Below are 26,148 nucleotides of genomic sequence, written 5' to 3'. Positions count from 1 at the left end.
AGTAAATAGGCACTCTGGACCTGGTAGGCAAATACTGAAGTATTGTAAACATTCCCTTATGAGTCTCCCTGTGACTTTGCACTCCTTTCCTCAAGCCCCCCAACCCCCCCTACCCCATCTCTTCCAAGTCCACATGAATAATCCCACTTGGCTGTTTGAAACCACACTTACTAGAAGGTTACCATTTGCCAGCACTGTGCCACACACTTTACATGCATTATTCCATTTACCCTTTCTGGCCATTCAGGACTGTTACCCTGACTTTACAGACGAGGAGAGTGAGGCAGAGAAATGGTGCACAAGGTCACAGAGAAAGTAAGTGGTCGAGTCACAGTGAGGACCCGGGCAGTCCAAGGCCACGCTGTCAAGCTCTACGCTGCACAGGCTCATGGGAGCTTAGAGCGGGTTGGGATTGCCGCAGACATGCAGGAGCTAAGAGGGCCTCTTGGGCTCAGAGGGCCCTTACCAAAGCTAACCAATACCTGGATTATCCACATAGGCTTTGATATTAGTTGGGTAAAAATTCCCCCTCTAAACACATCTATAGACTGAAAATGTCTAGCGTGTCCTCGACACTGCCTACCGGTCCCTTTCAGGGTTTCACGTTCCCTGTCAAAACAGAAAAGTCTGATAACTGCTCTTTGCACCTCTCTTCTGTGTACCGGATTTCCGGTTTGGGAGTGTTTTGTTTTCTTCCTCTCTTACCTTTGAGGGAATTTTCCTCCTCACTTTTAGGTACCTAGTGTCCCCACTGTCCTGTGACCTTCTACGTGAAGCCTTCTGATCAGTCTGTCTCCATGGGATCTCTTTTCATAGGGCATTTTTTTTTTAATATAGTTATTTGGAAATAATAGCTGTTAAGAATATTCTCTCTGGAGCCGGATTGCTTGTACTCAGTTCTGGCAGGATCACGGACAACCTCAAACGTTACTCAACTTCTTTGGGCCTCAGTTTCCTCTTCTGCAACGTGGAGATAATCATGCCAACCTGTTGGTGGTATTGTAAGGTCTAAATTACATAATCCATCCCAAGCACATAGTATAGGGCCTGGCACATAAATTTGTGTCAATAGATGTTAAATATTACTGTTTATACACCTAAAACGCCCTGGCAGATTCTACATGAAGTAAGGACACAGGTTGTGCGGTACAGATTTTTGCATCTCACTCCCTCAGTTCCCTATCCATGATAAAGCGTTGGAAGGGATTTACTTTATCTCTGTAAGGATGTCTTTAGAAAGACTTTCACTTGGATAAAATAAGTGATGAACCTAAATTGAAAAATCTTATTTATCGTCCATCTTGTGTCGCGTAATAGAATCTGCGGTATCAGAGTTGTCAGCCTGTGAACCACCCCTAAAGAACAACACGGCTTTTTATCTAAGCTGGTTGCATAAAACCTGCCACAAATAAGGGAAACTCGACCATCTGGGTCATTATAGCTCAGGTAGAGTTTTCTTTTGAATCAAGTGTCCTGTGGCTTTATGTTGATGTTACCTGTATTGGGGGGTGGAACACAAATTCATCTTTGGGAGCCGCCAGCTGTGGTTGAACATTGACGGGGGCTTTTAGTGAAGTTATCAGGTGCATTGCTCCATCACTTCCTTCCACTGAGTTCACTAATTGTAACTGATGCTTTCCTAATGCGGCTGTCTTCTAGATGTAAACTGAGGCCCCCACGTAACGAGTGAACTGGTCAGTGTTACATTCTCAATATCAGGGCACAAAACAGTATGGCGACCCAGGGTGCTCTCAGATCAGATTTAAAAGCTATTTAGAAAAGAAATGTCTATGAACACTTAGCTAAAAGGGGTTACTGATTCGTAAACATAATATTGTTACTTGCGTTGACACTCTTATCCCCAGAATGATTTGATGGGACATGAGCCATATTTTAAGCAACCTTATATCAAGCCTGGAGTTTTCAAATATACAAAGTCTATCTAAAGGGGCAGAAAACTAAAAATCAGTTTTTCTTTGTATATGGCACGTGCCATCGTGCCAATGCTGGCACGATGCTCGGCTGTGTATGCTTTGTGGCACTGAGGACTAATCCCCAGAAAGCTGGTGTCAGAATTAGGGAAATCGGGGCAGGGCTGGGCTAGGCCACCTGCTTGAGGGTTTATGTTAGTAGCTGACCGCCTCAACGGAACTTTCCGTTGCGTTGTTGCTTCTGCTTTTTGTCAGGAATGAAAGGTGTGTAACAAAAGTGGGTTCAAGGGAAGTGAAGCCAAAGAGGGAAAAAGAACTGCAGACAGTTGTATTGTAAATGAGCTGCAGCGTCCTGATGGGAATGACTTGCTCTCAGAACACAGAATTATAGACGAGCTTGCCAGCTTTGCTTATGGAGGGACACTGCTGCAGAAGACAGTGAGTTTTATGGCCTTCTGGACCAAATAGTGTTTTGGCTGGGTTGAGGTAGTTGAGCCTCCAAATGGTATTCCCCCTCCTTTGAATCTGATTCTTCCAACAGGAGGGTAGCTTGCTTTTTAAAAGTAGGACCCTGAGACCTAGAGAGGTTGGGTGGCTTGTTGAAAATCACAAGCGGTCAGGCCACTTTTGGGAAGTAATCCCTGTCAACCAGAGGTCTTCAGCTCTCACATAAGCTGCCTTGTGGGCCGTGCCAATTTCCCCGTCACCATCATTGTTTTAGGCAGAACGAGAGTGTCACTATCAGGGATGCTATAAAGATTCTTGCAAAAGTATTTGAGGGCCTGCAGGGTCCCTTCCAACTTCAAATTGTATGATTCCAATTCCAGTTTCATTGGTTTAATAAGACAGTGTTCTCCCCCCAGCTCCTTATAGAAATGGATCTTTCCAAACATTTTGATACATTTTCTTTTTAAAATAGCGATTAGCTTTGCATCTCAGATATGTTGCCGTATACCACGTGTATCGTTTGTTTGGAATATTAGTTCACCAGCTAATAGCCCACCATTTTAGTTGTATATGTGATGGTAGTTTTGGTGACATAACATTGCAGCTCTTCACTAAACCAAAAGCTCAGGAAAGCTTCTTGTCGCCGAGACCCTCATTTTCCCACTGTCAACCTGACTGATATTTTAATTTTTCTGCCCCGTAGAAAACTTCAGCCTCTTATCCAATAGATAAATGAATGAACCCCCAGGAAATGCAGCAGAATGTTTCCGTTTGCCAGTGCAATAAATGCAGAAGCTAATAAATGTCTGCTTCCATCAGGAGGAGGCGTGTAATGAGTAAATGATGAGAGAAAGAATTCGGGGGGGAAACAAATGATCCATCCAATCTAAGATGACAAACAATTTCTTAATAACTTGGCCTCCAGTTGGAGAGTGAGTGGGCTTTCACCAGGCAAAGAGAATGCCTGTTGAAACTAAGCCTGTTCACGAGGCCATTTACATCCAGCTGCTGATGGATTTAGTCTGGTTATGTTTGGGTCACACTGAGTAAATAAATAAGCCACGATTCAAGCACGGCCTGGTTATTGCAGACTTTCCTTGTTCTGTAATTTCTGTGAACGTGTGCTAGGCAAAAGGAATCATTTCAGGGCCTCATTCACATTACTTGCCCCAGATTGCATTTATATTTCCCATTTGTCTTTTCAATAAAGACCTTTTTCAAAAGGAAAGATCCAGTCTTGTTCTTTTGAGATGTGTACATATCATAGGGGTTTCACAAGAACTCCTTTCCGGTGGGGTGAATATGCTAGTCTTTAAAGCACTTGTGTAGACCTCAACTCTTCAAGTCCCCGGGGTCTGCCTTTGTGGAAAGGAACAGAATCCAGTGCTTTGTCTCTGGTGGATGGCTGCATTCTTGCTCCCAGGTCCCGTTTAGAAGAACTTGGAGTAGACAGAAGCGACAGTGTCATTGAGATGGAGTAAATGAGGTAGGCCTTGGAGGAAGAGGAGTCATAATCCACATTGAAGACGTGAGAGGGAGACTCCATGCCAGACCAAAAGATCACTGCATGAGAGATGCATTTTATTATCACCCCTTTGTGGGATCTTTCTAAGAACATGTCTCAGAAAAGCCATGTGGAAAAGATTGGCTACCAAACACCAGCAGTTTTCAGAGACAGATTTTCATGAATATTTCTAGAAGAAGACTATCAGATTTGCTTACTGCGGCTTCCATAATTATCTTTTCTTCTCCATTCTACCTCCTCACCCCTCCCCATTTTTTTTTTTCTTACAAATAAGACACATTCTGGCATGTTTTAGTAACACATGAATGAATGCATTTCTGCAGCAGAGGAATGAAACTTTTAAGTCATGGTAGGGTTGAGGGCCACAATGCAGGAAAATGTTAATGAGTGCTCAGATAAAAAGCTGGACAGAGGTGGGGTTGCCTGGCCCTCGGTGCCCTTGGCAGCTTTCAATGTGCCTTAGAGATGCAGGAATGCTACACAGTGCTATCTATGGGCCAGCCATTATACCTGAAAGCTAAGACTTTTCAATGTGCTGCTATTCACATGCATATTTCTATGCCAAATCTTTCAAAAGGCCTTTCCTTTGAAATCCAAAAAGATAAACATGTCTTTGAAATGGATAGGTGATCCCTTTGCCACTGAGGAAATCTTGCTCCATTTCATATCTGAGGTTTTTTAACCCTTACATGAAGACTGACTTTTGTGTTCACCTGAGCAGCTTTATTCACATTCTGCCAGCAGTTGAGAGAACCATGTCAGTTATTATTACCATCTGAGTTTGGGCTCGCAATCGATGGAAGGAAATTAAAACTTGAGATAGGTGTTTCATCTGCATTGGGTCTTATTTTGCTTGGGTATTGCGGTTCATTCTTCTGTGACTGACCACGGAGGTATTCTATTTATTTCACCAAGAACATGATGAGGGTACCAAGTACTGATAGAATATGTATTGCCTTGTAGTGAAGAAATGACACTCGTCTATAATCTCAAGACCTAAGGCTTCACAGCCCTGGACTTAGAGCGTAAGGCCTGGCCATTCCGTTCTGGCTCTTGCTACCTAGGGGACATCAAGGCAAATGTGGGACCGGGGTTAAGCGAACCATTCCTGGGAGTTAAAATGGAGACAATAGCCTGTAACCTTACTGTCTCTTTGCCTGTTCCCCCCACCCTTCCAAAAAAAAATCTACTGAGATAAATGATTGCTTTATTACCGTATTTGCTGTGGGGGAGCCAAGTCTCCACTGGCCTCAATGGTTTCAGCACTTGTTCCAGTGGACTTGTGTTCACGGGTAAAGCTTGGAACCCCCCAAGCTTCTTTCATTTGCATATCACATCCCTGGAGATTGTAAGCACTGGAACCCCATAACTACTTCTTAAAAAAAAAAAAAAAAAAAAAGAATACTCCCCTCAGCTGTTAGTACCTTGCTTGTACGTTGTCAGTCAGTATTTGAATCAATGAAAAGTGGAACATTGACCTGCTTAAAAAATAGCAGAAGAATTTCAGACATACCCGGAATAAACTGGGTTTTTAACCTTCATGATTTAAAAGCGATTTTCCCTTTCCCCCCTCTTTTATAATTAATCTGCACCATCTCATCTGTGTCGGCCTTGTGGGTGGATTCATTTGTAACTTGTGGAAATGCCAAGTTTTTGTTTTTGTTTTTTTGTTTGTTTTTGAGGAGTACTGGTACAGTTTGCAACAGTATAAGAAACTGTTGTGTAACTGTCCTTATTCTTAAATCTATTCACCAAACACTGACACTTAAAGGACTTTAAATATTTCTTCTCGCCTTTTCCCTCTTTAGGAACGAAAAACAAAAAGCCTAAGCAACTCCTACGCTTCTGTTGTATGGATGAGCTGTTACTTATTTTAGCTGGCCTCTGTGATTGAATATTTATGTTGTTTTTCGTTTTTCAATACTGTAAACTCTGTGATGGAAACTAAAATTAGTGAAATTTTTATACGCACCCAGAATCATTTCAGATATTTCTCTAGAAAAGAAACTGAGCCAAAGTCAACGAGCACCCCTCATAAAGGCTTTTAGCTCGTAATTCTGCTGAGGTGTCAGAGTTTTTTCATTATATCACTCACTTGGAGACACGCGTACAATTTGGGATTCTGAGGCTGTCTGTGGCCCATTCCCTTTCTGTGAGTTGCTTATTTCCTGTACCGTTGGAAAAGTATTACCTCTGAACAAATAGATTTGATTCCATTTAGGGTTGCTGCTCAGCTGGTGGTGCCAAAGAGCAAAGAAATCAACTGTATCAAGTCTGTGGAAGGGTTCACAGGTTTGCTCAATTTCCAGGAACGTTTCTCTTAAGTAGATTTGCTGCATCAGAATGAGTTAGTGGTGTTGGCCTGCATCGTATTTTAAAAATTCAGGTGCTGGGCAAAAGTGGGAAGAAGACAAACTTTGTCTTGGTCTCTCCAGCCTCTTCTTGCAGGACCCCTTTCCTCCCTGACACTTCTCCTACCTCCCACGGATTCAATTTTTACTCTACATACCTTTTTACCTTAGGAAGCATGAGTGTCACTGCCACCTGTTTGGTTATGAGTCCCTATTAGGGAGTTAACTGATAATAAGCTAAAGGGTCATAAATGGATTAGAGTTTCTCAACCTAGATTCCAAGGAACTAATCTCAGGGGTCTTCCTATCTGTATAAGAATCTTTGATATTTGTGTTTTCTATCCTGTGACTTCTGTGATTATTTCTATGATTTATGTAATATGTTCATTACAAGTCTGAGGAATGTGAGGTTGGGTGCAAAGCTTACTACTTCCCACGGCTTTCACATTGGATGTGGGGCTGTGGGAGTTTGAAAGGACTGCACAACTGATGGCAGTTATTTTTGTGTGTTGCAATGGGTTAGTTCAGATTTCTCTCCTCACCCTCCCATCCCTAGGGCCCACCCCTGGGCCTGGCTTAGCGCTTCAAGAAAAAGTGCTTTTGAATGAATGAATTGTAGGTTGGCCTGTCAGAGGGCTGGAAAAGGAGATGCAATGGGTAAGCTAGTATCATCAAAGGGACCATCTGTTGTCAAGCCTTCATATTATCGGTGCAAAATTGTGAGTGGAGGTATTTACAGCTTTCTGTTTAGCCCGTGGTTTTCAAGAGGGTGCTGCGTGTGCAGCCAGCGCGTGTGCTGAGCAAGTACAAGAAAATTTGTTAGATTTATAGAGTTCCTTTCCACGGGAAACGATAGGAAACCAGCTAGGGAAAAAATGGAGTGCAAACCTGAGATGTGTTGGAGACGGGACGTTTCCTGAATGGAGCCGCCCAAGTGGATGGGCTGTGAGGTGTGCAGGCAGGATCACCTTGTTGGGTATTTCCCAGGTAAGATTTACGACCTTGAGAATGACTGTCACATTGCACAGCCCTCAAGAGAACAGGCGCCTGCACTAGTAACAATGCAGTAATTTCAAGGTGCTACACAGGTCTCACAAGACGTCAGGGTAGAGTCTCATGATAACCCTTCTGACAACTGTGAAATTGCTTCGTCTCACGGTTGTAGCCGAAACAGTGAGATGCACAATCCTCTCAGGAGCAGGAGGGTCTCAGGTGTGTAATAAAGAAGTCTAAAAGGTGAGTGTAGGAGGGGAAGACTGTTTTATCTCAGGTAGAAGAGCTATAAACAATAGAAAGATTTAAGACCTTTTGTTGACATTGCTATAGACGTGAGTACTAGTGAGAAAAATTAATCTATTTGGAGTAAATGGGAAATCTCATTCTAAGCATGGTTAGTGGTTACTGTGGGCAGGAGAGGGTCAGAGAGTCACTTTCCCAGTAATGGCTAGATAAGTTTTCTTTTTTAAATGATAAAAATTCAGGCATAACGGCTGTTGGAAATTAAGGCATTATTAGTTTTCCTATACAGATGATACAAGCTCATAGTAAAAACTTAAATTGTTACAGAAGGCTATTAAATAAGAAGGAAAAGTATCTTGTCCTCACATCCCTTTCCAAGGGTACACAACTATTCCTTGCCGGAAGGACATTTATGGGTATGTGTGTACATGTATGTATACATAATCATTTTATAAAATATACTATTCAAATTATTGTACAACTTTGTTTTTCATACTACTTGGACCTCTTTCCATCCAGATTAGTACAAGTAGATCTCCTTTATTTCTAAAGGGGTTAGAATAAAGTTTTACAAGTCAAGAGATCTCTGATAGGAAGCTTGAAATATCTGACAGGAAAAGTTAGAGAAATTGAAAGAAAAATACAACTAACTCAACTGAATATGAAGGTCACTTAGGTACTTCAGAGAAATATTGAGCTTTAGAGAGTCATTAGAAAAACCACTTTCTGGAAATAAAAAATTCAGTAGAGCGGTCGTATGGCACTGTCGTTCTTTGTTAATTATACATTTATTTGTGTGGTTTCAAAATTTATGTTTGTCTCCTTTAGTACACCATAAGGGCCAAGCATCTTGTTTGTTCACCATTACGTTCCAAGTTCCTGGCCGAGTAGCTAACACAGAACTTCAGTATTTGTAGAATGAAGAAGTGAACAAACAAAAGGAACCAGAATGCCAGATTAGTGCAGTTGGTTTAAATTGCCCAGATGAAGAAACTGAAGCATGATATAATATGACTAACGTATAACTAATATAACTTGCATAGTGGTAAGGCTCTCAATGAATCTAGGATTTCTATTCTAATTAGAAAACTTAAGTCATTAAAACAAACCCTGAGACTCTAATTAGTGAAGTTCCTAAAGTGCCTGGAATAAAACTAGCAATGCCAGAAGAAGGCCTAATAGCTCTGTTTGAGATATATATACGTATATATATATATACATGTGTATATATATATATACGTATATATGTATGTATATCTATATATATGTATATATATATATATACACACACACGTATATATGTATATATATATATATTAAAGATGGAATGAAGGGGTAATTACAAAAGCAGTTTATTAATTTTATCAAGGTACCAAGGTGACAATGGGGTTTTCATAAAATATGGCTTCTTAGAGATGGTAATATTTGATCCTAGAGTTAAACATGGCTTTAGAAATGTAATTCTTCCTGTTCTTTATCAGAAAAGGAGAGGGGGAGAAAGAAACAGATTTCTGACAAGTGGAAGCAAAGCATTAACGCAAAGAAAAAAATATATGCCTAGTACGACACTGCACTTGGCTTTATTAAAGTTATCCATGAGATGTACAAAAAGCAAGCATGTAGGGCTTTAACGAAGTTCTGTTTCTGATTACTTTGACTGTAAAGCATAAAACTAGAATGGCTTAAATTAGAAAGAAGTTATTATTTTTTTTCTTATTTAATGAGAGTCTAGAGGTTGATAGTCCAGAGCTGGCTGCCATGGTGGCTTCAGTGTCTTCCGAGCCCCAGGCACCTACTATTTCACTCCTCACCCCAGCACAGGGTTTCTCTCTTTAAGGTCACCTCATGTTCCAGGATGGCTGCTGGAGCTCTGGCCATTGCATCTCTATCGCAGCCAGGAAAAAAGAGAAAAGGCAAAAGGACTAAAAAGATTCTCAGCCTGCCAAGGTCAGCTCCATTTCAGAAGCCTATCTGGAAGTCCCACACAACAATTCTGCTTATAGCTCAAGTCTAATTTACAAGCAAGGTGGGAATTTTGGTCTGATTGACCATGTAGCTAGCTTAAAACTGGGAGGAAGGAGAGATGATTGGGATAAGCTACTGGTAAGCTATTAGGATAAGTCTTTTCCACAGGGAATCTTCATTTGGCTTTACTGTACAACTTTAAATAGTCAGGATTTTTTATTTCATTGGAATCTGCTAAATTAGTAATTTATCATCGATCACTAGTGATACGGATTTGAAAAAAATAGGGTAGAGAAAAACTAAGATGTACTTACGAATGCACACAAACGGTTATTAGCAGAAATTCAGGGCTACTCAGGACAAATACCTAGCCTTGCGAGTTTATTGCTTACACAAAACAAACAGCATTACTCAATGTTAGAAAAATAAAGATGCGGTTTGAATCCGTCTTATTGATGGTCAGGTGCGTGTGTCGTTGTGTAGGTAATTATTGGAGATCCAGGCTCTGAGAATGGATTGGCCAGGGAGCCAAGGGCTGTTGGCGGTAGTGGGATTGTGACCGAGACCCTCTGGCTTCCACAAGGAGAAGCCAGGCTCTGTGCCAAGTGTTGAACGCATTGTCCCATCGATACAATCGCCCTCAGAGATAATGTCCTCATTTTAGATGTTAAAAAGTGAGGCTCAGTTTAAATAACTCTCAAACCATTCCTTGGTGTACCTTTTAGAAACAGAATACTGAATCTGATATACCTTTGAATCTGAGCCATTGTTGGAAATTTGCAAGCAATTTAAATACTAGCTTTGATTTCTCTGTCTTCTAGACAGCATTCTCCTGATTTGGGGGACGGGGGGTGAGGGGTGGGTGGGGAGAAAGGAACAAGAGAAAAGGGGAGTCCAGGCTCCAGAGCTTTGGGTTTGAGGAGTGCCAAGAATGAAAGGTTCTTTAAGATGCCAACAGCTCTATTCAAGGGCCACTTTTCTCACCGAGAATGATCCAATTCCACTGCTCTTCTGCCCACCTGTACCACATTTCAGAGTACACAAGAGCATAGGGAAGGTAAAATTCAAAGGAGCCATTAGGCTTTCTGAGAGAGGGTTTGTCGAGAAATACTGAAGCCACTAGATCCACTAAATCAGACCATTAGTAATTTCTTTTTTTAATTCTATGGCTCTAAATATTGACGTGGTAGAAATTCAGTTACATTGCCAAGTCACTCTCTTGATTCTCTCTGACTGTACAAAGACAGGATGGTTGAGGAAGCACAAATTCTTTTTGGCCACCTAATGCCATTCCGTAAATGACTGTTTCAGGGCTTCTCTGCCTGAATTTATATCCCTTTTGCTTAGCAGCATTTAATTGGGTCCCAAATGCATAGTTTTCATCTTGGGGGAAATGTACTTACCTGCATGTAGCTGATTACATGTTGTAATCTACTTCCTGGGCAAGTGTTATAACAAAATGTAACAAAGTCTGTTGTGAATGCAACTACTTAACCACAGGGATTCTCTTACTGAAATCGTCCAAAGGAAGACTTGTGTTGGTGTTTGTACACGCTAGGTAGACCTTTGTTTGAAACATCTAGCCCGGAAGAGTAACCCATGTGTTACTTGGGTTGTCAGAGGGATGGAGGCCTACAGTGTTAGTGGTTATTATAGCTCAGCTTACACAGAGGCGAGCAGCCCTTGGAGCCAGCCTGCTCACATCCAAGGTCAGACTGCTTCCCCCCTCCCCAGTCTTGCTAAACAGCAGAGCTGCCGCAGCCCCTGAATGGATAGTGAATTAGGGGTCTTATTATTGTCTGAGAAACAGTGTCAGGCTATCAGGATTTAAATTGTACCTCAGTATGATGTGTCATGTCGTCCTACCCAAATCTCCATATGTAGCATTTTGTAGAACTGACAAGAGCTAGTTACCAGATTTTTCTTGTGACCTTTTTGGTTTGTTCTTCTACGCTACAGGTACGATCATATTAGTTCTAATAGAACAGAAATAAGACTCGGCACCTGAGAAAAGATTGCAGGATTACTGTGTGTGCATGCTTTCTTGTGGTCTAACTTAGAATGTGAAAACAGATACTTTTCAAATCTAGCAATAATGTGTCTGTGCATGTGCATTTTAAAATATGCTTTTAAAGGGAGACTTTCTGAAAATGGAAAAAGGCAGTGTATCACACGTTCAGAAACCTGGGACACAGCCAGCCCAAAGAAATTGGGAAGGAGGCCCACTCTTGTTGATTTCCATTTCCTTCCTTCACTGTCGAGAAACTTTGGTCTTAGGTATCAGAATGCCAGATGGGTAAACCTCACCCCCAACCCCAACACACACACACACACACACACACACACACACACACACGCACACACACACCAAATTAGAAGTTTAAGGGAGATTGGAAAGAAATACTAGAATACTTGCCTCTAAAATCAACCACACTGTTTTGTGCATGATTTTGTGCGGCCAGTTCAACTATCTGTGGCAGGTGTGATAAATTGGCTCAATAAACACCAATTCCAAATTCCTTCCTTCTCTTTCTTTACTCTAGAAGTGAGAAAACAAAAATATTCAATTTCCCAGCCTCTTTTGCAGCCACTTTGGTGCATGATATATAATTCTGGCCAAAGGGACATGAGTGGAAGTCTCTGGAGAGGCTTCTCTTTCCTTATGTACCTCCCCCGTCTTCTTCCTTCCTTACAACATGGGCACGATAGATAGAAGTGCAATAGCTACCTTGAGAGCATGAGGATAAAAGCCAGGTGGTAAGGGTAGCTGAGGAGGAAGACAGAAATGGGCCTACTTATTTAATGATATCCTTGGCACTTAGATCACCTCTGGGTTTCCCACATCCAGACTTCTTATTACGTGCAAAAAGTAAACCCCCTTCTTGTTGAAGCTACTGTTTGTAGCTTATATTGTTACTGTACAGTTTCTGCACTTGAACCCCATCTTAAGCAATGTCCATTTCCTTTTTATGTGGCAGAGTAGACGGAAGTGTTTGTCAGTTTGTAGGAGACATGTAATAAGTGTGGTAGTCCACGTTCTCCGTGTTATTTTATTTACTTTAGACTTGTCTCTGTCCGATCCTATTTTAAATAAAAGCAAAAGGTGGAATTCCATTCAGAATTAACGGTGTCACTCTAACATTGTTCCAGTAAGTTTTGTGTTCACATACTTGGCTGAGAGCTCTAAATATAATAATGAATGGAATGAGATCCTTGCTTTTAGGGATCTGACAACTAGGGGAGCCCACACAGAAATGCGTGTTGTCGGTAGCATGTCGTAACTGCTTCGATAAAAGTCCACGGTGCTATGAGAACAGAGAGAAAATCAGTTAGCTTTTACAAACTACCCCAAGCTTAGGGCCTTAAAACAACCATCACTTACCTCGTGATTCTGCGAGTCACCACTTTGGGCTGCTAACGTAACAACTGGGCATTTCTGGTCTTGGCTGGGCTACTCGTGCTGCGTCGGCTGAGATTTGGGGGCTCAGGATGGCCTCAGCTGGGGTGACTTGTAGTCAGTCTCTCTTACTTCAGCCTGAGCTTACTGACATGCAACCTGGGCAGCCTTCCAAAAAAAAGTCTTACGTTTGGAACTGGCACGTTGTCACTTGTGTCACATTCTATTGACCAGAGCAACTCGCCAGCAAAGCCCAGATTGAAGGGGTGGGGAAAGACTCCACCCATTCATGATGAGAGAAGCTTTTCAAGGTCATATCACCAAGGAGCATGAATACAGAAAAAGGTGAAAAATTGGGGCCAGTTTTGTGATCTACCACAGGACTCTGAGCCAACATGGGAGAGCTGCAGTAACACTGTTCTTAACGGAGCTCATTGCAAGTTTTACAAATTCAAGGTAACAACAGCCTGCTGTTTTTCATGAGCACTTCATTAAAGAGCGATGCCATCCATCGTCATCCGTTCTGGAATGATTTGCCAGTATTGCCAGTTTCTCCTCTTTCCTTATCTTTTGAACATTTTAAAAATAACCCATCATAAAGTGTTGCTCCAAGGAATGAAGAGTTGTACGTCACGAAGTGCAGGATTGAAATAGTGGTTGGACTTTCCTTCCTCCAGCGTTTCTCGTGGACCATTTGAGGGGGTTTCTGCTCCCTCAAGATGCTCCATGAATAAAAGTTGTCATGAGAAAATCAGTTTTCTGAATTGGAATCACAAGGAATAGTGTTTCTTAGAGATTTGCTATGCATAGTACGAATTAAGGCTCTGGGAAGTCCTGCCATTAAAGTATTTTCCCTATTCAGTGTCTTTAATTGGATTTTATTGGTGATAAGGTCAAAAATTATCGGTTTGATTTTTATATGGGCTAGTAGTGTCACTATATTTTATTTTTTCATAGCCATCAACATTCCCAGAACTACCCAGCCATTGTGTTCACATTCCCCATGTGTCTTAAGGAACAGAAAAATAGGACAGATGAGCAGGGAAAGCAGAATTCCGTGATGATTGATTTCATGGAAGCAAAGATTTTTGTTTTTTAAAGATTTTAATTTTTCATTAAAATGGCTTTTTAAAAACAACTATCAAACAATGCATACTTATTTTTTTACTGTTCAAACAATTTTTAATGATAGGAACATTCCTACAATGCTGACTATATATAACCCCAGGTACTGTTCAAAGAGCCTTGCCTAAACTATCATATTTAATCCCGCAAGGAATCCTATTTGGTCATTATTGTCCTTCTCCTGTTTTATAGATGTGAGGCAACTGTTGGGGTACAAAAACATTTCCACTCCACAAGGAGGGAGTCATTTATTTGGACGTCTGGTTCCGCAGCCCATGCTCTCCACCCCCACACTGTCCTAGAATTGCCCACCTAAGCAGAGTGCTGTGGACAACGCTCTGTTTTAAGTGAAATATGTATTATTTCATGTTTTAAATGAAATATATTAAAAAATTGTGTACGACGGATCCTTCAATCGCCCCAACTCAGTTTGTGGCCTATGTTTCTGGTAAATGGTCCCTTAGTGCCTTAGATTGGAACATGTTTTAATACAGACAATGAAAATGGCAGGAATGCCATGTCCTCTAATATACGTGACGGAACCATCTCCCAGATCTAGAATTATGTTGTTATTTTGGCGATAGTTCACCTCCTAGCAATTCCTGTTTTACTGTCTTGGACAAAACAAGACAAGCCTTTATCAGATTTTTGATAGTGCTGAAATGTCTAAAAGATATTAGCATTCAACTTTGAATTTATCAGATCTACCTTCTCAAAGAAAACCTTGGTGGGAAACTTGTCTTAGGTTTATATCAAACAAAATTTTACATTTTAAAGGAAGAAAATACACTTCTAATATTTGATTTAAATAGCATTTACCTGCCACAAATCCATGCTACCACTGGACAAATCATGTCTGATATTTTACCTGATATTGATGGAGCGGGAACCTATGCCGAACGAATATGAATGAAGATATTTTTAAATTTTATATTGTAAAGGGCCTTACAGGCCTTGAAACAATATGGCCGTACACAAAGCAATGATTCATCGAAAGTCCAGCCTGGGAGATCATGTGCACATTTCTCCTTTGTTGTTGTTGATGACGATGATTTTAAGGTCATCTGACAAGACTGTTTCTCCTACACCCCATACAGTATGAGATGATACACTGCCTAATGTATCAACAAAGTTTGGAAGGGATGCGCCCACCCACACATCACACATCATTGCTTTGTGTATGGCCATATTTATGTCCATAAATATGTAATCTCCACCTTTTTTGTAAATAGGAACTCATTAAATCTGGCCATAAGAAAATGACCAGAGAACAATACAATCGATGCAATGTGTATTACTACAGACTGTAGGGTTGACCGAGTAAGAACAAACTTAGCTATCACGATGACATTCCAGTAACAGTAATTTATAATTACTAAACAAGAATAGCAGCGTATACAACCTCTTACATTCTCAAGACAACACAGATAACAAAAGCCACCTTTCTGAAAATTGTGGTATTTCTACTACCTGTGAGTTCCTGGTCAGTGTGGGAACATTGCAGTGTCGGTCGGCAGACCGTGAAGCTAGAGTTCTTGTGCAGTTTGGGGTCCAGTTTGGAGAAGGGCACATTGCTTGTGTGGTATTGGGCCCAGTAATGTGTAATAACATCAATCTAGTCATGAGACGAGCCCAAATTACACGTCACTCTACACAGTATCTGACCAGTGTTCTTCACAAGTGTCAAGGTCGTAAAAGACAAGGAAAGCTTGAGGAACTCTCACAGAGGAGCCATGACAACTAAATGCAGCATGGGATCCAGGACTGAATCCTGGAACAGACAAAGAACCCGAGGGGGAAAACTGAAGAAAGCCAAATAAAGTCTGTAATTGACTTACTACTAGTTAGTAAGGTAACATTGTGAACTTGTAGTGGTTTTGATAATTGTACCGTGATTATCTCAGATGTTCCCATGAGGACAAAGAGGGTGAGGGATATACAGGAACTTCCTGCTATTTTTGTCCCTTTTCTGTAAATCTAAAATGATTTCACAACACAAAAAAGGACTTTCATTTAGTCATGTGTGGACATTCTGCAAGAGCTTAGCGCTCAGGAATATATATAAAATCTCGACGGAGCCAAACTCTTCAGCATGTGTCTCTCCACACACACTTTTCTGTTCTAGCCATACTAAATCATCTGCTGTTTTTAATTAACTTCTTTTAGGAGAAGGGGAAAGGAATACAGTTTTTGTATGTATTCCAAAATATTTATAACCAACATAACAACTAGCTGTGCACATCTCCCTTTATGAACACCTCATTTTGCAAAGTAGAACAGTGTAGTGAATCTCTTCCAGGGGTACTCGTCGTCTTTTGTCCCCTTCGACCACCACCAAACAGCCACCACTTGGAGGTGATCCATGGAATTTACTGTTGGTAACCCTATTTGTACGCAGAATGGAATTGCCCAAATTAGCTCTTTTTCTTTAAAATTATTTTATTTGGATGTTGAACTTACTGTGTATGCAAAACATTGTTTAACAGGTTTCACAACCCTCTTGCCTATTTTATTATGTCACACTTTTCCACACTCGACATAAATTATACTCTGCCATATCAAAAACAAACTTCTTTTGTGCCCCACTCTTTTTCACTCTTTTTCACCACTGTGTATAGATTTTCACTGTACGAATACCCAGTATTCATCCATTCTCCTCCCAGCACGCATATTGAGAGTATTTTTGTAGACAGTTTAACTCGTTTAAGTATTTACTTATTCAACAGGTTTTTTTAATGGCGGTTCATTTTCTGAGACCAAAGAGATCTCTACACTTTCTGAATTCCAGTAACACTATCTACAACTTTTAATGTAGCATTTGTGCCCTTCCATTATAACTCTTATCCTTGTCTCTCTTTTGAGATGGAACGCCTCTTGAGGAGGTCGTTCCCCAAGGTGAACCTTACTGGGATAATAAGGACTTCATTTTGTTGAGAGAATAAGTAAATACTTAAATGAATTACACTTTGTCTATATACAGATCTTGGGTGTATTTGTATGTATTCCCTTAGTTATATGGGGTTGCTTCCTGGGGACTTTTCTTTGTTAGAAAGATTTATGCAATGTGGGCAAGTGGCCACCGACATGGAAATGAGCATAAATAAAGCCGAAAGCTTTATTTTGAGAAATTATATGCTAAGTTTGCAAGCAACACAGGTACAGGATTTTTGTGTTTACAATCCCAGGGGAAAGTTCGACAAAATCAGTCATATTTTCACCTGCATTTGGCTTTACACAGCAGAAGGGAGCTCACTAATTTGTATTACAGCAGAACTCTTGCCTTTGTGCCTCATTCTTGTTAGAAACTTAATATTTGCTTCTGATCAAATTTTGAATTTGTACGCAGAATGGAATTGCCCAAATTAGCTCTTTTTCTTTAAAATTATTTTATTTGGATGTTGAACTTACTGTGTATGCAAAACATTATTTAACAGGTTTCACAACCCTCTTGCCTATTTTATTTGACTTCTACGATAGGCTAGGTAGATATAAGCAGGGCTAGTAACATCCCACATTTTACAGCTTAGGAACACTGGACAGGGAGCTGCGGGAGGTTGGAGGACCTGCTCAAGGTCACAGAACAGAACCAGAAACTAGATCTTTCAACCTAGTGCTGGCTCTATCCGGATGTTAACGTTTCAATGCTGAAAATAATTGACAGTATCAATCAAGACGTATTGCTTTGCCAGCATTTTAATAGATAATTCAGTAACATAATACTCACTTGACAGTTCATCATAGTAATGTGGGCAGTTTCTCATTAGTGTTAGTGGTAGATTAGTAAGTGCCTTTTTACTGCCCTCTTTGTTAGAAGGATTCAAAGAAAAGATTAAAGCAAACATTGCAAAAGAGCAGGTCGTGACTGGAGTATATTTTAAAGGAAAGGAAAATCTTATAAGTGAAACTGATAGGACGGTGTGACACCGCCTAAAGTTAAAATATCTGAGAAGACAAATGACTTTTTGACAGCTTGCGACCTACAGATGAATTAAAACCTCTCGGTATATAGACTAGGACAGTTGATCACTCAAATTGCAATTTTAAAAAATGCAGAAGGAGTACACTTAGAATATTGTCTTCATGTCAGAAATGCACTTTCGTGCTTGAAAATGATAAAAAATTACAATCGATTCCTACAACTGTTCTGTTCATCTTTATTGATCAGGTGCAAGAAAGATAAATCGCAGCCCAAATAAGATTATAGTAAATGTTAGCATCGTAGCAAACTCTAGGTTGATAGAGAGCCATTCATCATCTCAAATGGTAACTGTCCATGGCTCCAGCCACCCTGAGTCGGCTGTCTAATCACATACCTATTGATTTTATCTGCATCCAACAAACCTGGATGTGACTGTCACTGGACAACCCAGATTGTTAAATGCAGGGGGGTCACTGGTGTGAAGAGGATTTCATTTTCATTTTCTCACCAACCAACAATGATTTATGAAAAAATAAAGTACCCCAAGTCATGCATGTGAAACCCGAGTGATTAGGGAACAAAGATGTACAAAAGACCACTGCATCGCATTATGTTCTTTTGTACTGTGATGCATTTGGCAGGATATTTCATTGAGTCTGAAGGCACCTGGGGTTGGTCATTGAGGCCACCTGTTGCAGTAAGACAGGTTTCAAAGTAGCCAGCCAGAATGGATAATTTTTAATTTTGCTGCCTGAGGAAAAACGTTCCTTTGCTATTACAACTTGATTTATATTGCTTATGCGTTTCTTCATGTAATAGTGGAAACATTTTTTTATAAAAATTATGTAAATCCATCCCCTTGTCCTTAACTGATTAATTGGTTATAAATGTTGATACTCTTGTGGTCACGTGGCGGTGATTGAACACATTCTACTCAATAAGGAATCCATCTTGAAGATAAAAATACGGTGTAAAGAGAAACGATCCTTTAATATCCTAGGTTGAACGCTGGAATAATAGGCAAATGTGATATGTGTGAATTTCATTATTTGATCTCAAGCAGTCCTTTGATCTTGTAGGGGTAGATTCCAAATAAAGGAGGTCTAAATAATCCTTCAAAATATATGTGAGGAATTTTCTCAGAAGGATAAGATAATGATGAATTATAAGTATGAAAGTTTACTCTATAATTACAATTTGTACACCAACAACTGCACTATTATTTAAGTGGATACTTCTGCATGTATTTTTATAAGTACCCATACCATTATGCAAGACATCTTTCTTCTCCTGCTTGAGCAGCTTAAACAAGATCTTACCTAGGTGTTTTTTTTTTATCATTGTACATCTTGTATGAGTTTTGTCCTCTTGGAAAGTGAACAAACTCTACCATCGATCTTTATCCACAGAGCTCCGAGTTCTACAAAGTCACCACTGAACAGTACCAGAAAGCTGCTGAAGAGGTGGAAGCAAAGTTCAAGTAAGTTTTCCATAGTATTATCATTATTTACTCTTCTTGACCAGATGAAAGTGCAACTTGATTGCATTTTGGACAGAGGATAGTTAACGTAGCGCTCTGGAAAGCATGGAAGGATTTTTCATCGGTTGAGATGGATCCATGTTATCTGCTGTGGTGGAAGTCAAGGCAAGACAAAGATACTTGGTGAAAGTTTGTTCCCACTCGATTGTATGAACTAAGGGGACATTGAAAGCAGTAATGCTAGAGTTTTCATTTGGAATAGTACATAAGATAGAATGCCCTTGTTTAGGAAGGGGGTGTTAAATTGCTACCTCTATTAATAGAAACATAGAAACCACTCACTTTTGTGTAATAAAATGATGGACGTGTCCAAATTGGGGAATCCTCCTTGCTCATGTTTAAGCGGTTTTCATTTCTTCACATGTACCTTAAAAGCATTTAAATCTCAGAGTTTACCTGACCCTTGATTATGAAGGTGACGTTAAATTGCAGTGTCTGTTAATTCTTGAAATGTTTAAATGAAGGTTCTGTAATTGATGGATCAAAGTTTCCGTGACCCATTGCCCTGTCCTTTCCCTTTGCTGCCAGTTCTCACGTGCGGTAAGAAGACATCATTCAGAATTTTCCTGAGTGTATAAATAGCCCTATTGTGTAACCTCTGTTAGTAGCACATGTGCAAATCAGCCAAGCCAAAAAAAGGTGTTGTGACAGATTTAGTTGAAATATTCATTGGGCTCTGCCCTCCTTCCTCGTGCACATTTATAAGTATTTGATAAAATGATTAAACCCAAGGTAGAACCTTATTACTTTCTGCTATAGTGCAATTTTTGTAGTAATGCATATTAGTGTTATTTTAATGTTGATTGAAAAAAGTTTTGTTTTGTTTTTAAAGATGGTTTGAGGTATATTTTAAAAACCTCCAGTCTTCGTTAATGAATTATTTCTTTAGGGGCAGCAGGAAGAGACCTTCTAGGAATGGGGCACAAATCTTAAGAATTTAGATATAGAATTAGATGTAGAGTTAATTTTAAACACACTTTGCACATGTGTTTTTATGATTTTTATCTTTCCCTCTAAGGAGAAAGCAACATTTTTTTAAAACTTTGTCTCCATACTTTGAGAATCTTTGACTTGGTACCATGGGTATTTCTTCATTGTAAGAGAATAGCTATACAAATACCTAAAATTGGAGATAAATCGAAGGAAATTGATACTGAAGTCATCAGAAAGAAAATGATATTTTAGACAAGGCTTGAAGAGTGTTGCTGGAAAGGAAAGCTATTCAGAAGAAAAATCATGTTCTATAGTCAGTGGGTGACGAAATAGTCATGGTAATGTAAACTGAAGCATCGAAAATATAGTCAATAATAACACAGTTACGGTAATAACTAGGTATAGTGCCAGGTGGGTACTAGTCTAGTCAGGGGGATCACTTCGTGAAATTTCTAACCACTGTACTGTACACATGAAACTACTATAAAATAATATTGAATGTCAACTGTAATTGAAACATTTTAAGAAATGGGGAAAAGGTGAAAGGGAATAAAATTTCCAGGTATAAAACAAGTCATGGGGATGTAATGTACACCCTAGGGAATATAGTCAATACTATGGTAATAATTATGTATAGTGCCAAGTGAGTACTAGTCAGGAAGATCATTTTTTAAATTATACAAATGTCTAACCACTATGGTGTACACCTGAAATTAATGTAAAATAATATTGAATATCAACGTAATTGAAAAATTAAAAGGGGAGGGGGGAAGGTGAAGGGGAATAAGAGATCCAAATTTCCAGTATAAAACAAGTAAGTCATAGGAGTGTAATGTACAGCATGGGGAATATAGTCAATAATATTGTAATAACGTGGTATGGTGTCAGATGGTTGCTGGACTTACCATGGCGATCACTTCTTTAGGTCTATAAATGTTGAGTAACTAGGATGTTAAAGGAAAAAAAGAGCAATGGTTTGACTCAGAGAGACTAGTACAAGAGGAAGTAGGAAAGGTCAATAGGGCCATTCATTAGCTGTTTGGCTAAGAAATTAGTCTTCATTTAGCAAGACATCTGTGGAAGGTATTTGACCAGGTGAGAATCCTGATTTCTGTGGTCCTTTCAGAATATTAACCTGACAGCAGATGTGAGGTTTGAATACACTTCCAGAAGTACCATGCATTAGGACTTCAACCTATGATTTTGGGGGGCCACAATTTAGCCCATAAACTTGGATAGAAGGGTCAAAGCAGAGTATAGCAGATTGGAAAATTGGTGCAAGCTAGATTTTATAGAGAGAGGTAAGTCTGGTTTTAGCTGAGAGGAATGTCTCCTGACGCCCTGCCCAACTGCCGTGTCATTTAGCCTGGGCTAGCCTACTGGAGAATGAGAGGCTACATGGAGCACAAAAGTGAATGTCATGATCACTTACCTTCTCCAAGACAGCATGGACCTGTAGGTTAGACTTACTTTCAAGCAGAGCCTCAGCAGCATTACCTCTCCTACCTTTATAAGACATTATTAGATCCTACAGGGTATAATAAAGAACCTGGTGTGGGGTCAGCCAGGAGAGCAGTTTCCAGGTTCTCGGCCTCACGTGGAAAGGTGCTGGCTCGGTTATTAGATGACCATTAACTGTGACTAGTTGGCCATCGCTGTTACCGGTTAGCCATTGGCTACTAATATAACTGCCGTGGCTACTCTAGGGGGTGGGTTGGTTGGCAGAAAAGCTGACAGCAGATTGTGGAGTCTGCTTCCTGTGTCTGCAACCCAGCCACCAGCGAGAATATAATGGTCTGACTCCCCTATCTATGGCTCCATGGGTGTTCCTTTTTGGCCTCACTATATCTTGCGTTCTTGTGCGGGAAGCAGGACCAGAGATCCCACATGACACTTGGTATACTGAAGAGTTTGGCCTTTTCCATAGAGAGGTCAGGCCTTTGTGCCCAGCTTCTAAGGAGGTAACCTCTAAACCCTTGGAATTTCTCAACTGATAGTAGTGTCTCATTAGACACGATGGGCCTCTTGGGCCCTGTGGTGTCAGCCCAGCCTCTGGGGTAGAGGAGCTGGCAACTCAGTTCAACCACTGCCTATGATTGACAACCATAGGCAGTCAATCAAGCAAGCCTACGCCTATGTGATGAGGCCCAAATGAATCTGAAGGTTAGGTGAGCTTCTCTGGTAGATCGTACTCTGCGCCTATTGTCACACATCGACACTAGGAGGACAGCACATCCTGAGGACAATGGAAACTGCATTTGGAACCCTCCCAGACAGACTCTGTCCTTCATATCCTTTGACTGATTCTCTGTACCATTTTCCATAATAAGTCATAGCTATGACTTCAATTGCTTTTAGCAAATAATAGTTCTTTTAGCGAATTATCCAAGTGTAGGGTGGCTTGGGGAACCTTTTGAACTTCCAAATGATATCAGAAATGAGGACAGTCTTGGGGACTCTACCCTCAGACTTTGTAGTTTGGCTAACTCCAGTCCAAACTGAAACCCAGGTTTTATATACGGCGAAGGACTTTTAAGAGCTAGTTTTTCAGAGAGTAGCTTTCATTATAGAATTCTTTTTTTTTTTTTTTCCCTAGCTACTAGGACCTGCTAGACTAAGCTTCCTAGAATATTGTATTTTCATTTGCAGTGAGTTCATTAGTTTCTGTGATAGGGGTAGTGCTTTGGCTCTAGGAGAAGCTTTCCATCTGTGAAGGCAGAGATTACTCAGTGGAACTTTCTTTCTCCTTAGAAGTTTGGCCGTCTCAGATAATCATGACAGCCTCAGTCTTTTGCAAGGCAGTGTAAGTCTTTCTAGTGCATTGACAGTGGCTCATAGCAGCCCCTCTTGGGCAGCGAGCACTGAACAACTTAAGAGAAGGATTTAGTTAATTTTTTTTTCTTTCCTGATGGAGGGATTCATTTGGGTACACCTCCGTTACAGGGGATGGAAGCTTTTTAAACGGTAATGTTAAGGGTGATATTACGTACCTGCTGGGGAGTCATACGAAATCACTGTGAAGAGAAAACACTCAGAGCCTTTGAGTCTGCACATAACGAAGTCCCGTCGCATGGATGCAGCCTGCCACGATAGCTAATGGGATTGTTTTAGGGATGCTTAAATATTAACTGACTTTTCAGTCCCTCAGTTTATAGTTTTGGCAGTAAACCATTACACCATTAGATTTAATGGGACTTTTTTCCTACTTTATCAATACCTCGTTCATTCGTAGAGCTCCTGTCTGACATGCCCTCTGCGGAGTTGTGAATATACAGCTATGAAGGAGACGGGTAGGGTCTTACCAGCATGGAGTTCATCAGAGGAGAGCTAGAGGAAGACAGAATTTTAAAATAGAGCTTTTGAAAAATCCTAAGTTATCTCATCCTACTGTGATGGGATAATTGCATCCCCAATAAATACCAACTTATTAAAATTGCTATTTAACTTCTTTTTCCAGAGGAATAAAACAATTTGGAGATAAAGAATTTGTGCTGCTTATTTTCCTGCAAAAAAATTTTCCCCACAATAACTTTAAAATTTTAGCTATAAAACTGAGTAAATCCAGCATTTTTTCACATATTGTTTTTATTCAAAAGATAACCTTTTCTGTTCCCAATCCAACTAAAACACAATCATTATTAACACTTCCTAGCACCTTTATCACTGTTTGTTATTATCTGTTAAATAGAGCAGCTTGTAGTGCCAGTTCCTAGTTTATATGGTGCTAGTATCAGGATATAGCTCAGCTTACTGAAAATTATGTTGTGTATTAATCCTTATTTTCTATGTTATAGGTAATTTATTAACTATTATATTAAATAATGTTACATTGATAGTGCTTATTAGCACAGGTGTTTCACAAGGTAAAAGCTCAATAAATATGAGATTTTATTATTTTCATTATATTGTATATAATATAGATAATATATTATATTGTTATATTATTATTATGTCCAATTCAAGTTATGAAACTATGCACCATAGGAAAAATTTCTTTGTTTTCAAATAAAACCTGAATGATGTTGAACCCCTTCCAAAAAAAAGAAAACATTAGAAAGAGTTCTTACCATTAGGGAGCTCACGGTCCAGCCAGGAGGCAGCATATAAAGCACTCGTGACAGGAGGTCACAGTAAGATGTGTCAGAGGGCCACAGGGGCCCTATTTCTCAGTCAGCATCAGAATCAGATCTCTTAGGGTGGATTAGAGCCAATATACCACACCTACCAGACAGGAAATGTTGGTACCAAAGTACCATGTACACGAATTTTTTAAATTATAAAAACAAATATCAAGTAAATGTAAGGCAAATATCAAAGAAATATAGACTATTTTAAACGCAATGTAAACCTTAGGAAGACAATGTAATCTCAAACAAATGAGAAGCATTTTAAAGAGATTGATATTTCCTTCTCATGCTATTCTTTAAATAATGCAGTAGCTAGTTCCTACCTTCCATATAGGGGGGAACACACACACACACTCACACACACACTCACACACACATATATGTGAAGTGACATAGATGTGTTGAAAATATTTTTGGAATGCTTTTATTAGAGGTATATGAGATGTGATTAAAAAATACGGTGAATGTTGAAATTTTTAAAAAAATGTTTTACAGTAAAGGACACCTTGCCATTAATCCCCCTCACTTCAAACGTACATATTGTTCATGCCACTTTTCTGAAGCAGTTCTGGAAGTCCTCTTTCCTGAGTGTCTTTAGTTACGCTGTTGTGGCTGCCTCGATGTCCTGAATCGTTTTGACTTTGGGGAAGAGCCAGAAGTCGCACGGTGCCAGATCCAGTGACTAAGGCAGATGAGGACACACCGTACTGTTTTTATGTGACAGAAATTACTGTACCAGAAACGATGTGTAACACGGAGCCTTTTCGTTGTGATCACAAAATACAGTGAATGCTGCTGCCAAGGGCCATCCAATGGAAAGGCAGGGATCTTCAATATGGAATGTGGCGTGTCAAACCTTGGTAACAGTGTGTGACAAGTTTCAACGTGTTCAATGCAGTCAATCGGGTGTGAGCTGCAGTTGAGAGAAAGTGTTTTACAGTGTGCTGTAAATGTTCCTCCATCATGACAACACTCCATGTCACACATCGCTTCTGGTATGGCAATTTCAAATAAAAACATTACGGTGTGCCCTCATCCACCTTATTCACCAGATCTGGCTCCATGCAACTTCTGGCTCTTCCCCAAAGTCAAAATGATTCAGGACATTGAGGCAGCCATGAAAATGCAACTAAAGACACTCACGAAAGAAGACTTCCAGAACTGCTTCAGAAAGTGGCAAGAACGATGGGATAAGTGTGTTCGGAGTGAGGGGGATTAATGGCAATGTGTCTTCTACTGTAAATTTTTTTTTTTTTAATTTAGACATTCACCATATCTTTTAACCACACCTCGTAACTTTTCAACTTGGCTTCAGTTTCTTTGACAGGTGGGGCCCTTGTAAAGGAGAATGATTTTGTGAAATCATATGTGAATACTGGTAGTACTCCTTTGTGTGCCACATTTGTAGAAGAAGTTTTCACTTTTATCCTTGAACGAAGTGGTGAAAACCTGACTTACAAATTTCGGCTCATGGCAGAAGCCTAGGTTATCCTTATAATGTACTAAAAGATTAGTTACCCTATAGAAGAAGTTTAGGTATTTTAGAGTACCTGAGAAATGCTATGCAAAACACTTACAAATAAAGTGGGTTTTGTAAGTATTACTATACCTGTATTCAAAGGTTTTCCTCAATGTGTGAATGGTTTTCC

General features: G+C 40.0%; 1 protein-coding gene across 4 annotated transcripts in view; it reads left to right on the top strand.

Annotated features, from left to right (window-relative positions):
• The window catches only part of CHCHD3 (coiled-coil-helix-coiled-coil-helix domain containing 3), a 250,356-nt gene that overhangs the window by 175,567 nt on the left and 48,641 nt on the right, over positions 1–26,148 (top strand). For all 4 annotated transcript variants that reach the window (XM_081038018.1, XM_081038016.1, XM_081038017.1 and 1 more), the window contains one exon: positions 19,309–19,379. In XM_081038018.1, the coding sequence (XP_080894144.1) occupies positions 19,309–19,379 (71 nt within the window). The remainder of the gene's footprint in view (positions 1–19,308; positions 19,380–26,148) is intronic.

Source organism: Rhinolophus hipposideros (genome assembly GCF_964194185.1).
Source record: "Rhinolophus hipposideros genome assembly, chromosome: 25".
Classification (NCBI taxonomy): domain Eukaryota; kingdom Metazoa; phylum Chordata; class Mammalia; order Chiroptera; family Rhinolophidae; genus Rhinolophus; species Rhinolophus hipposideros.
This window is presented reverse-complemented; position numbering and strand designations above follow the sequence as displayed.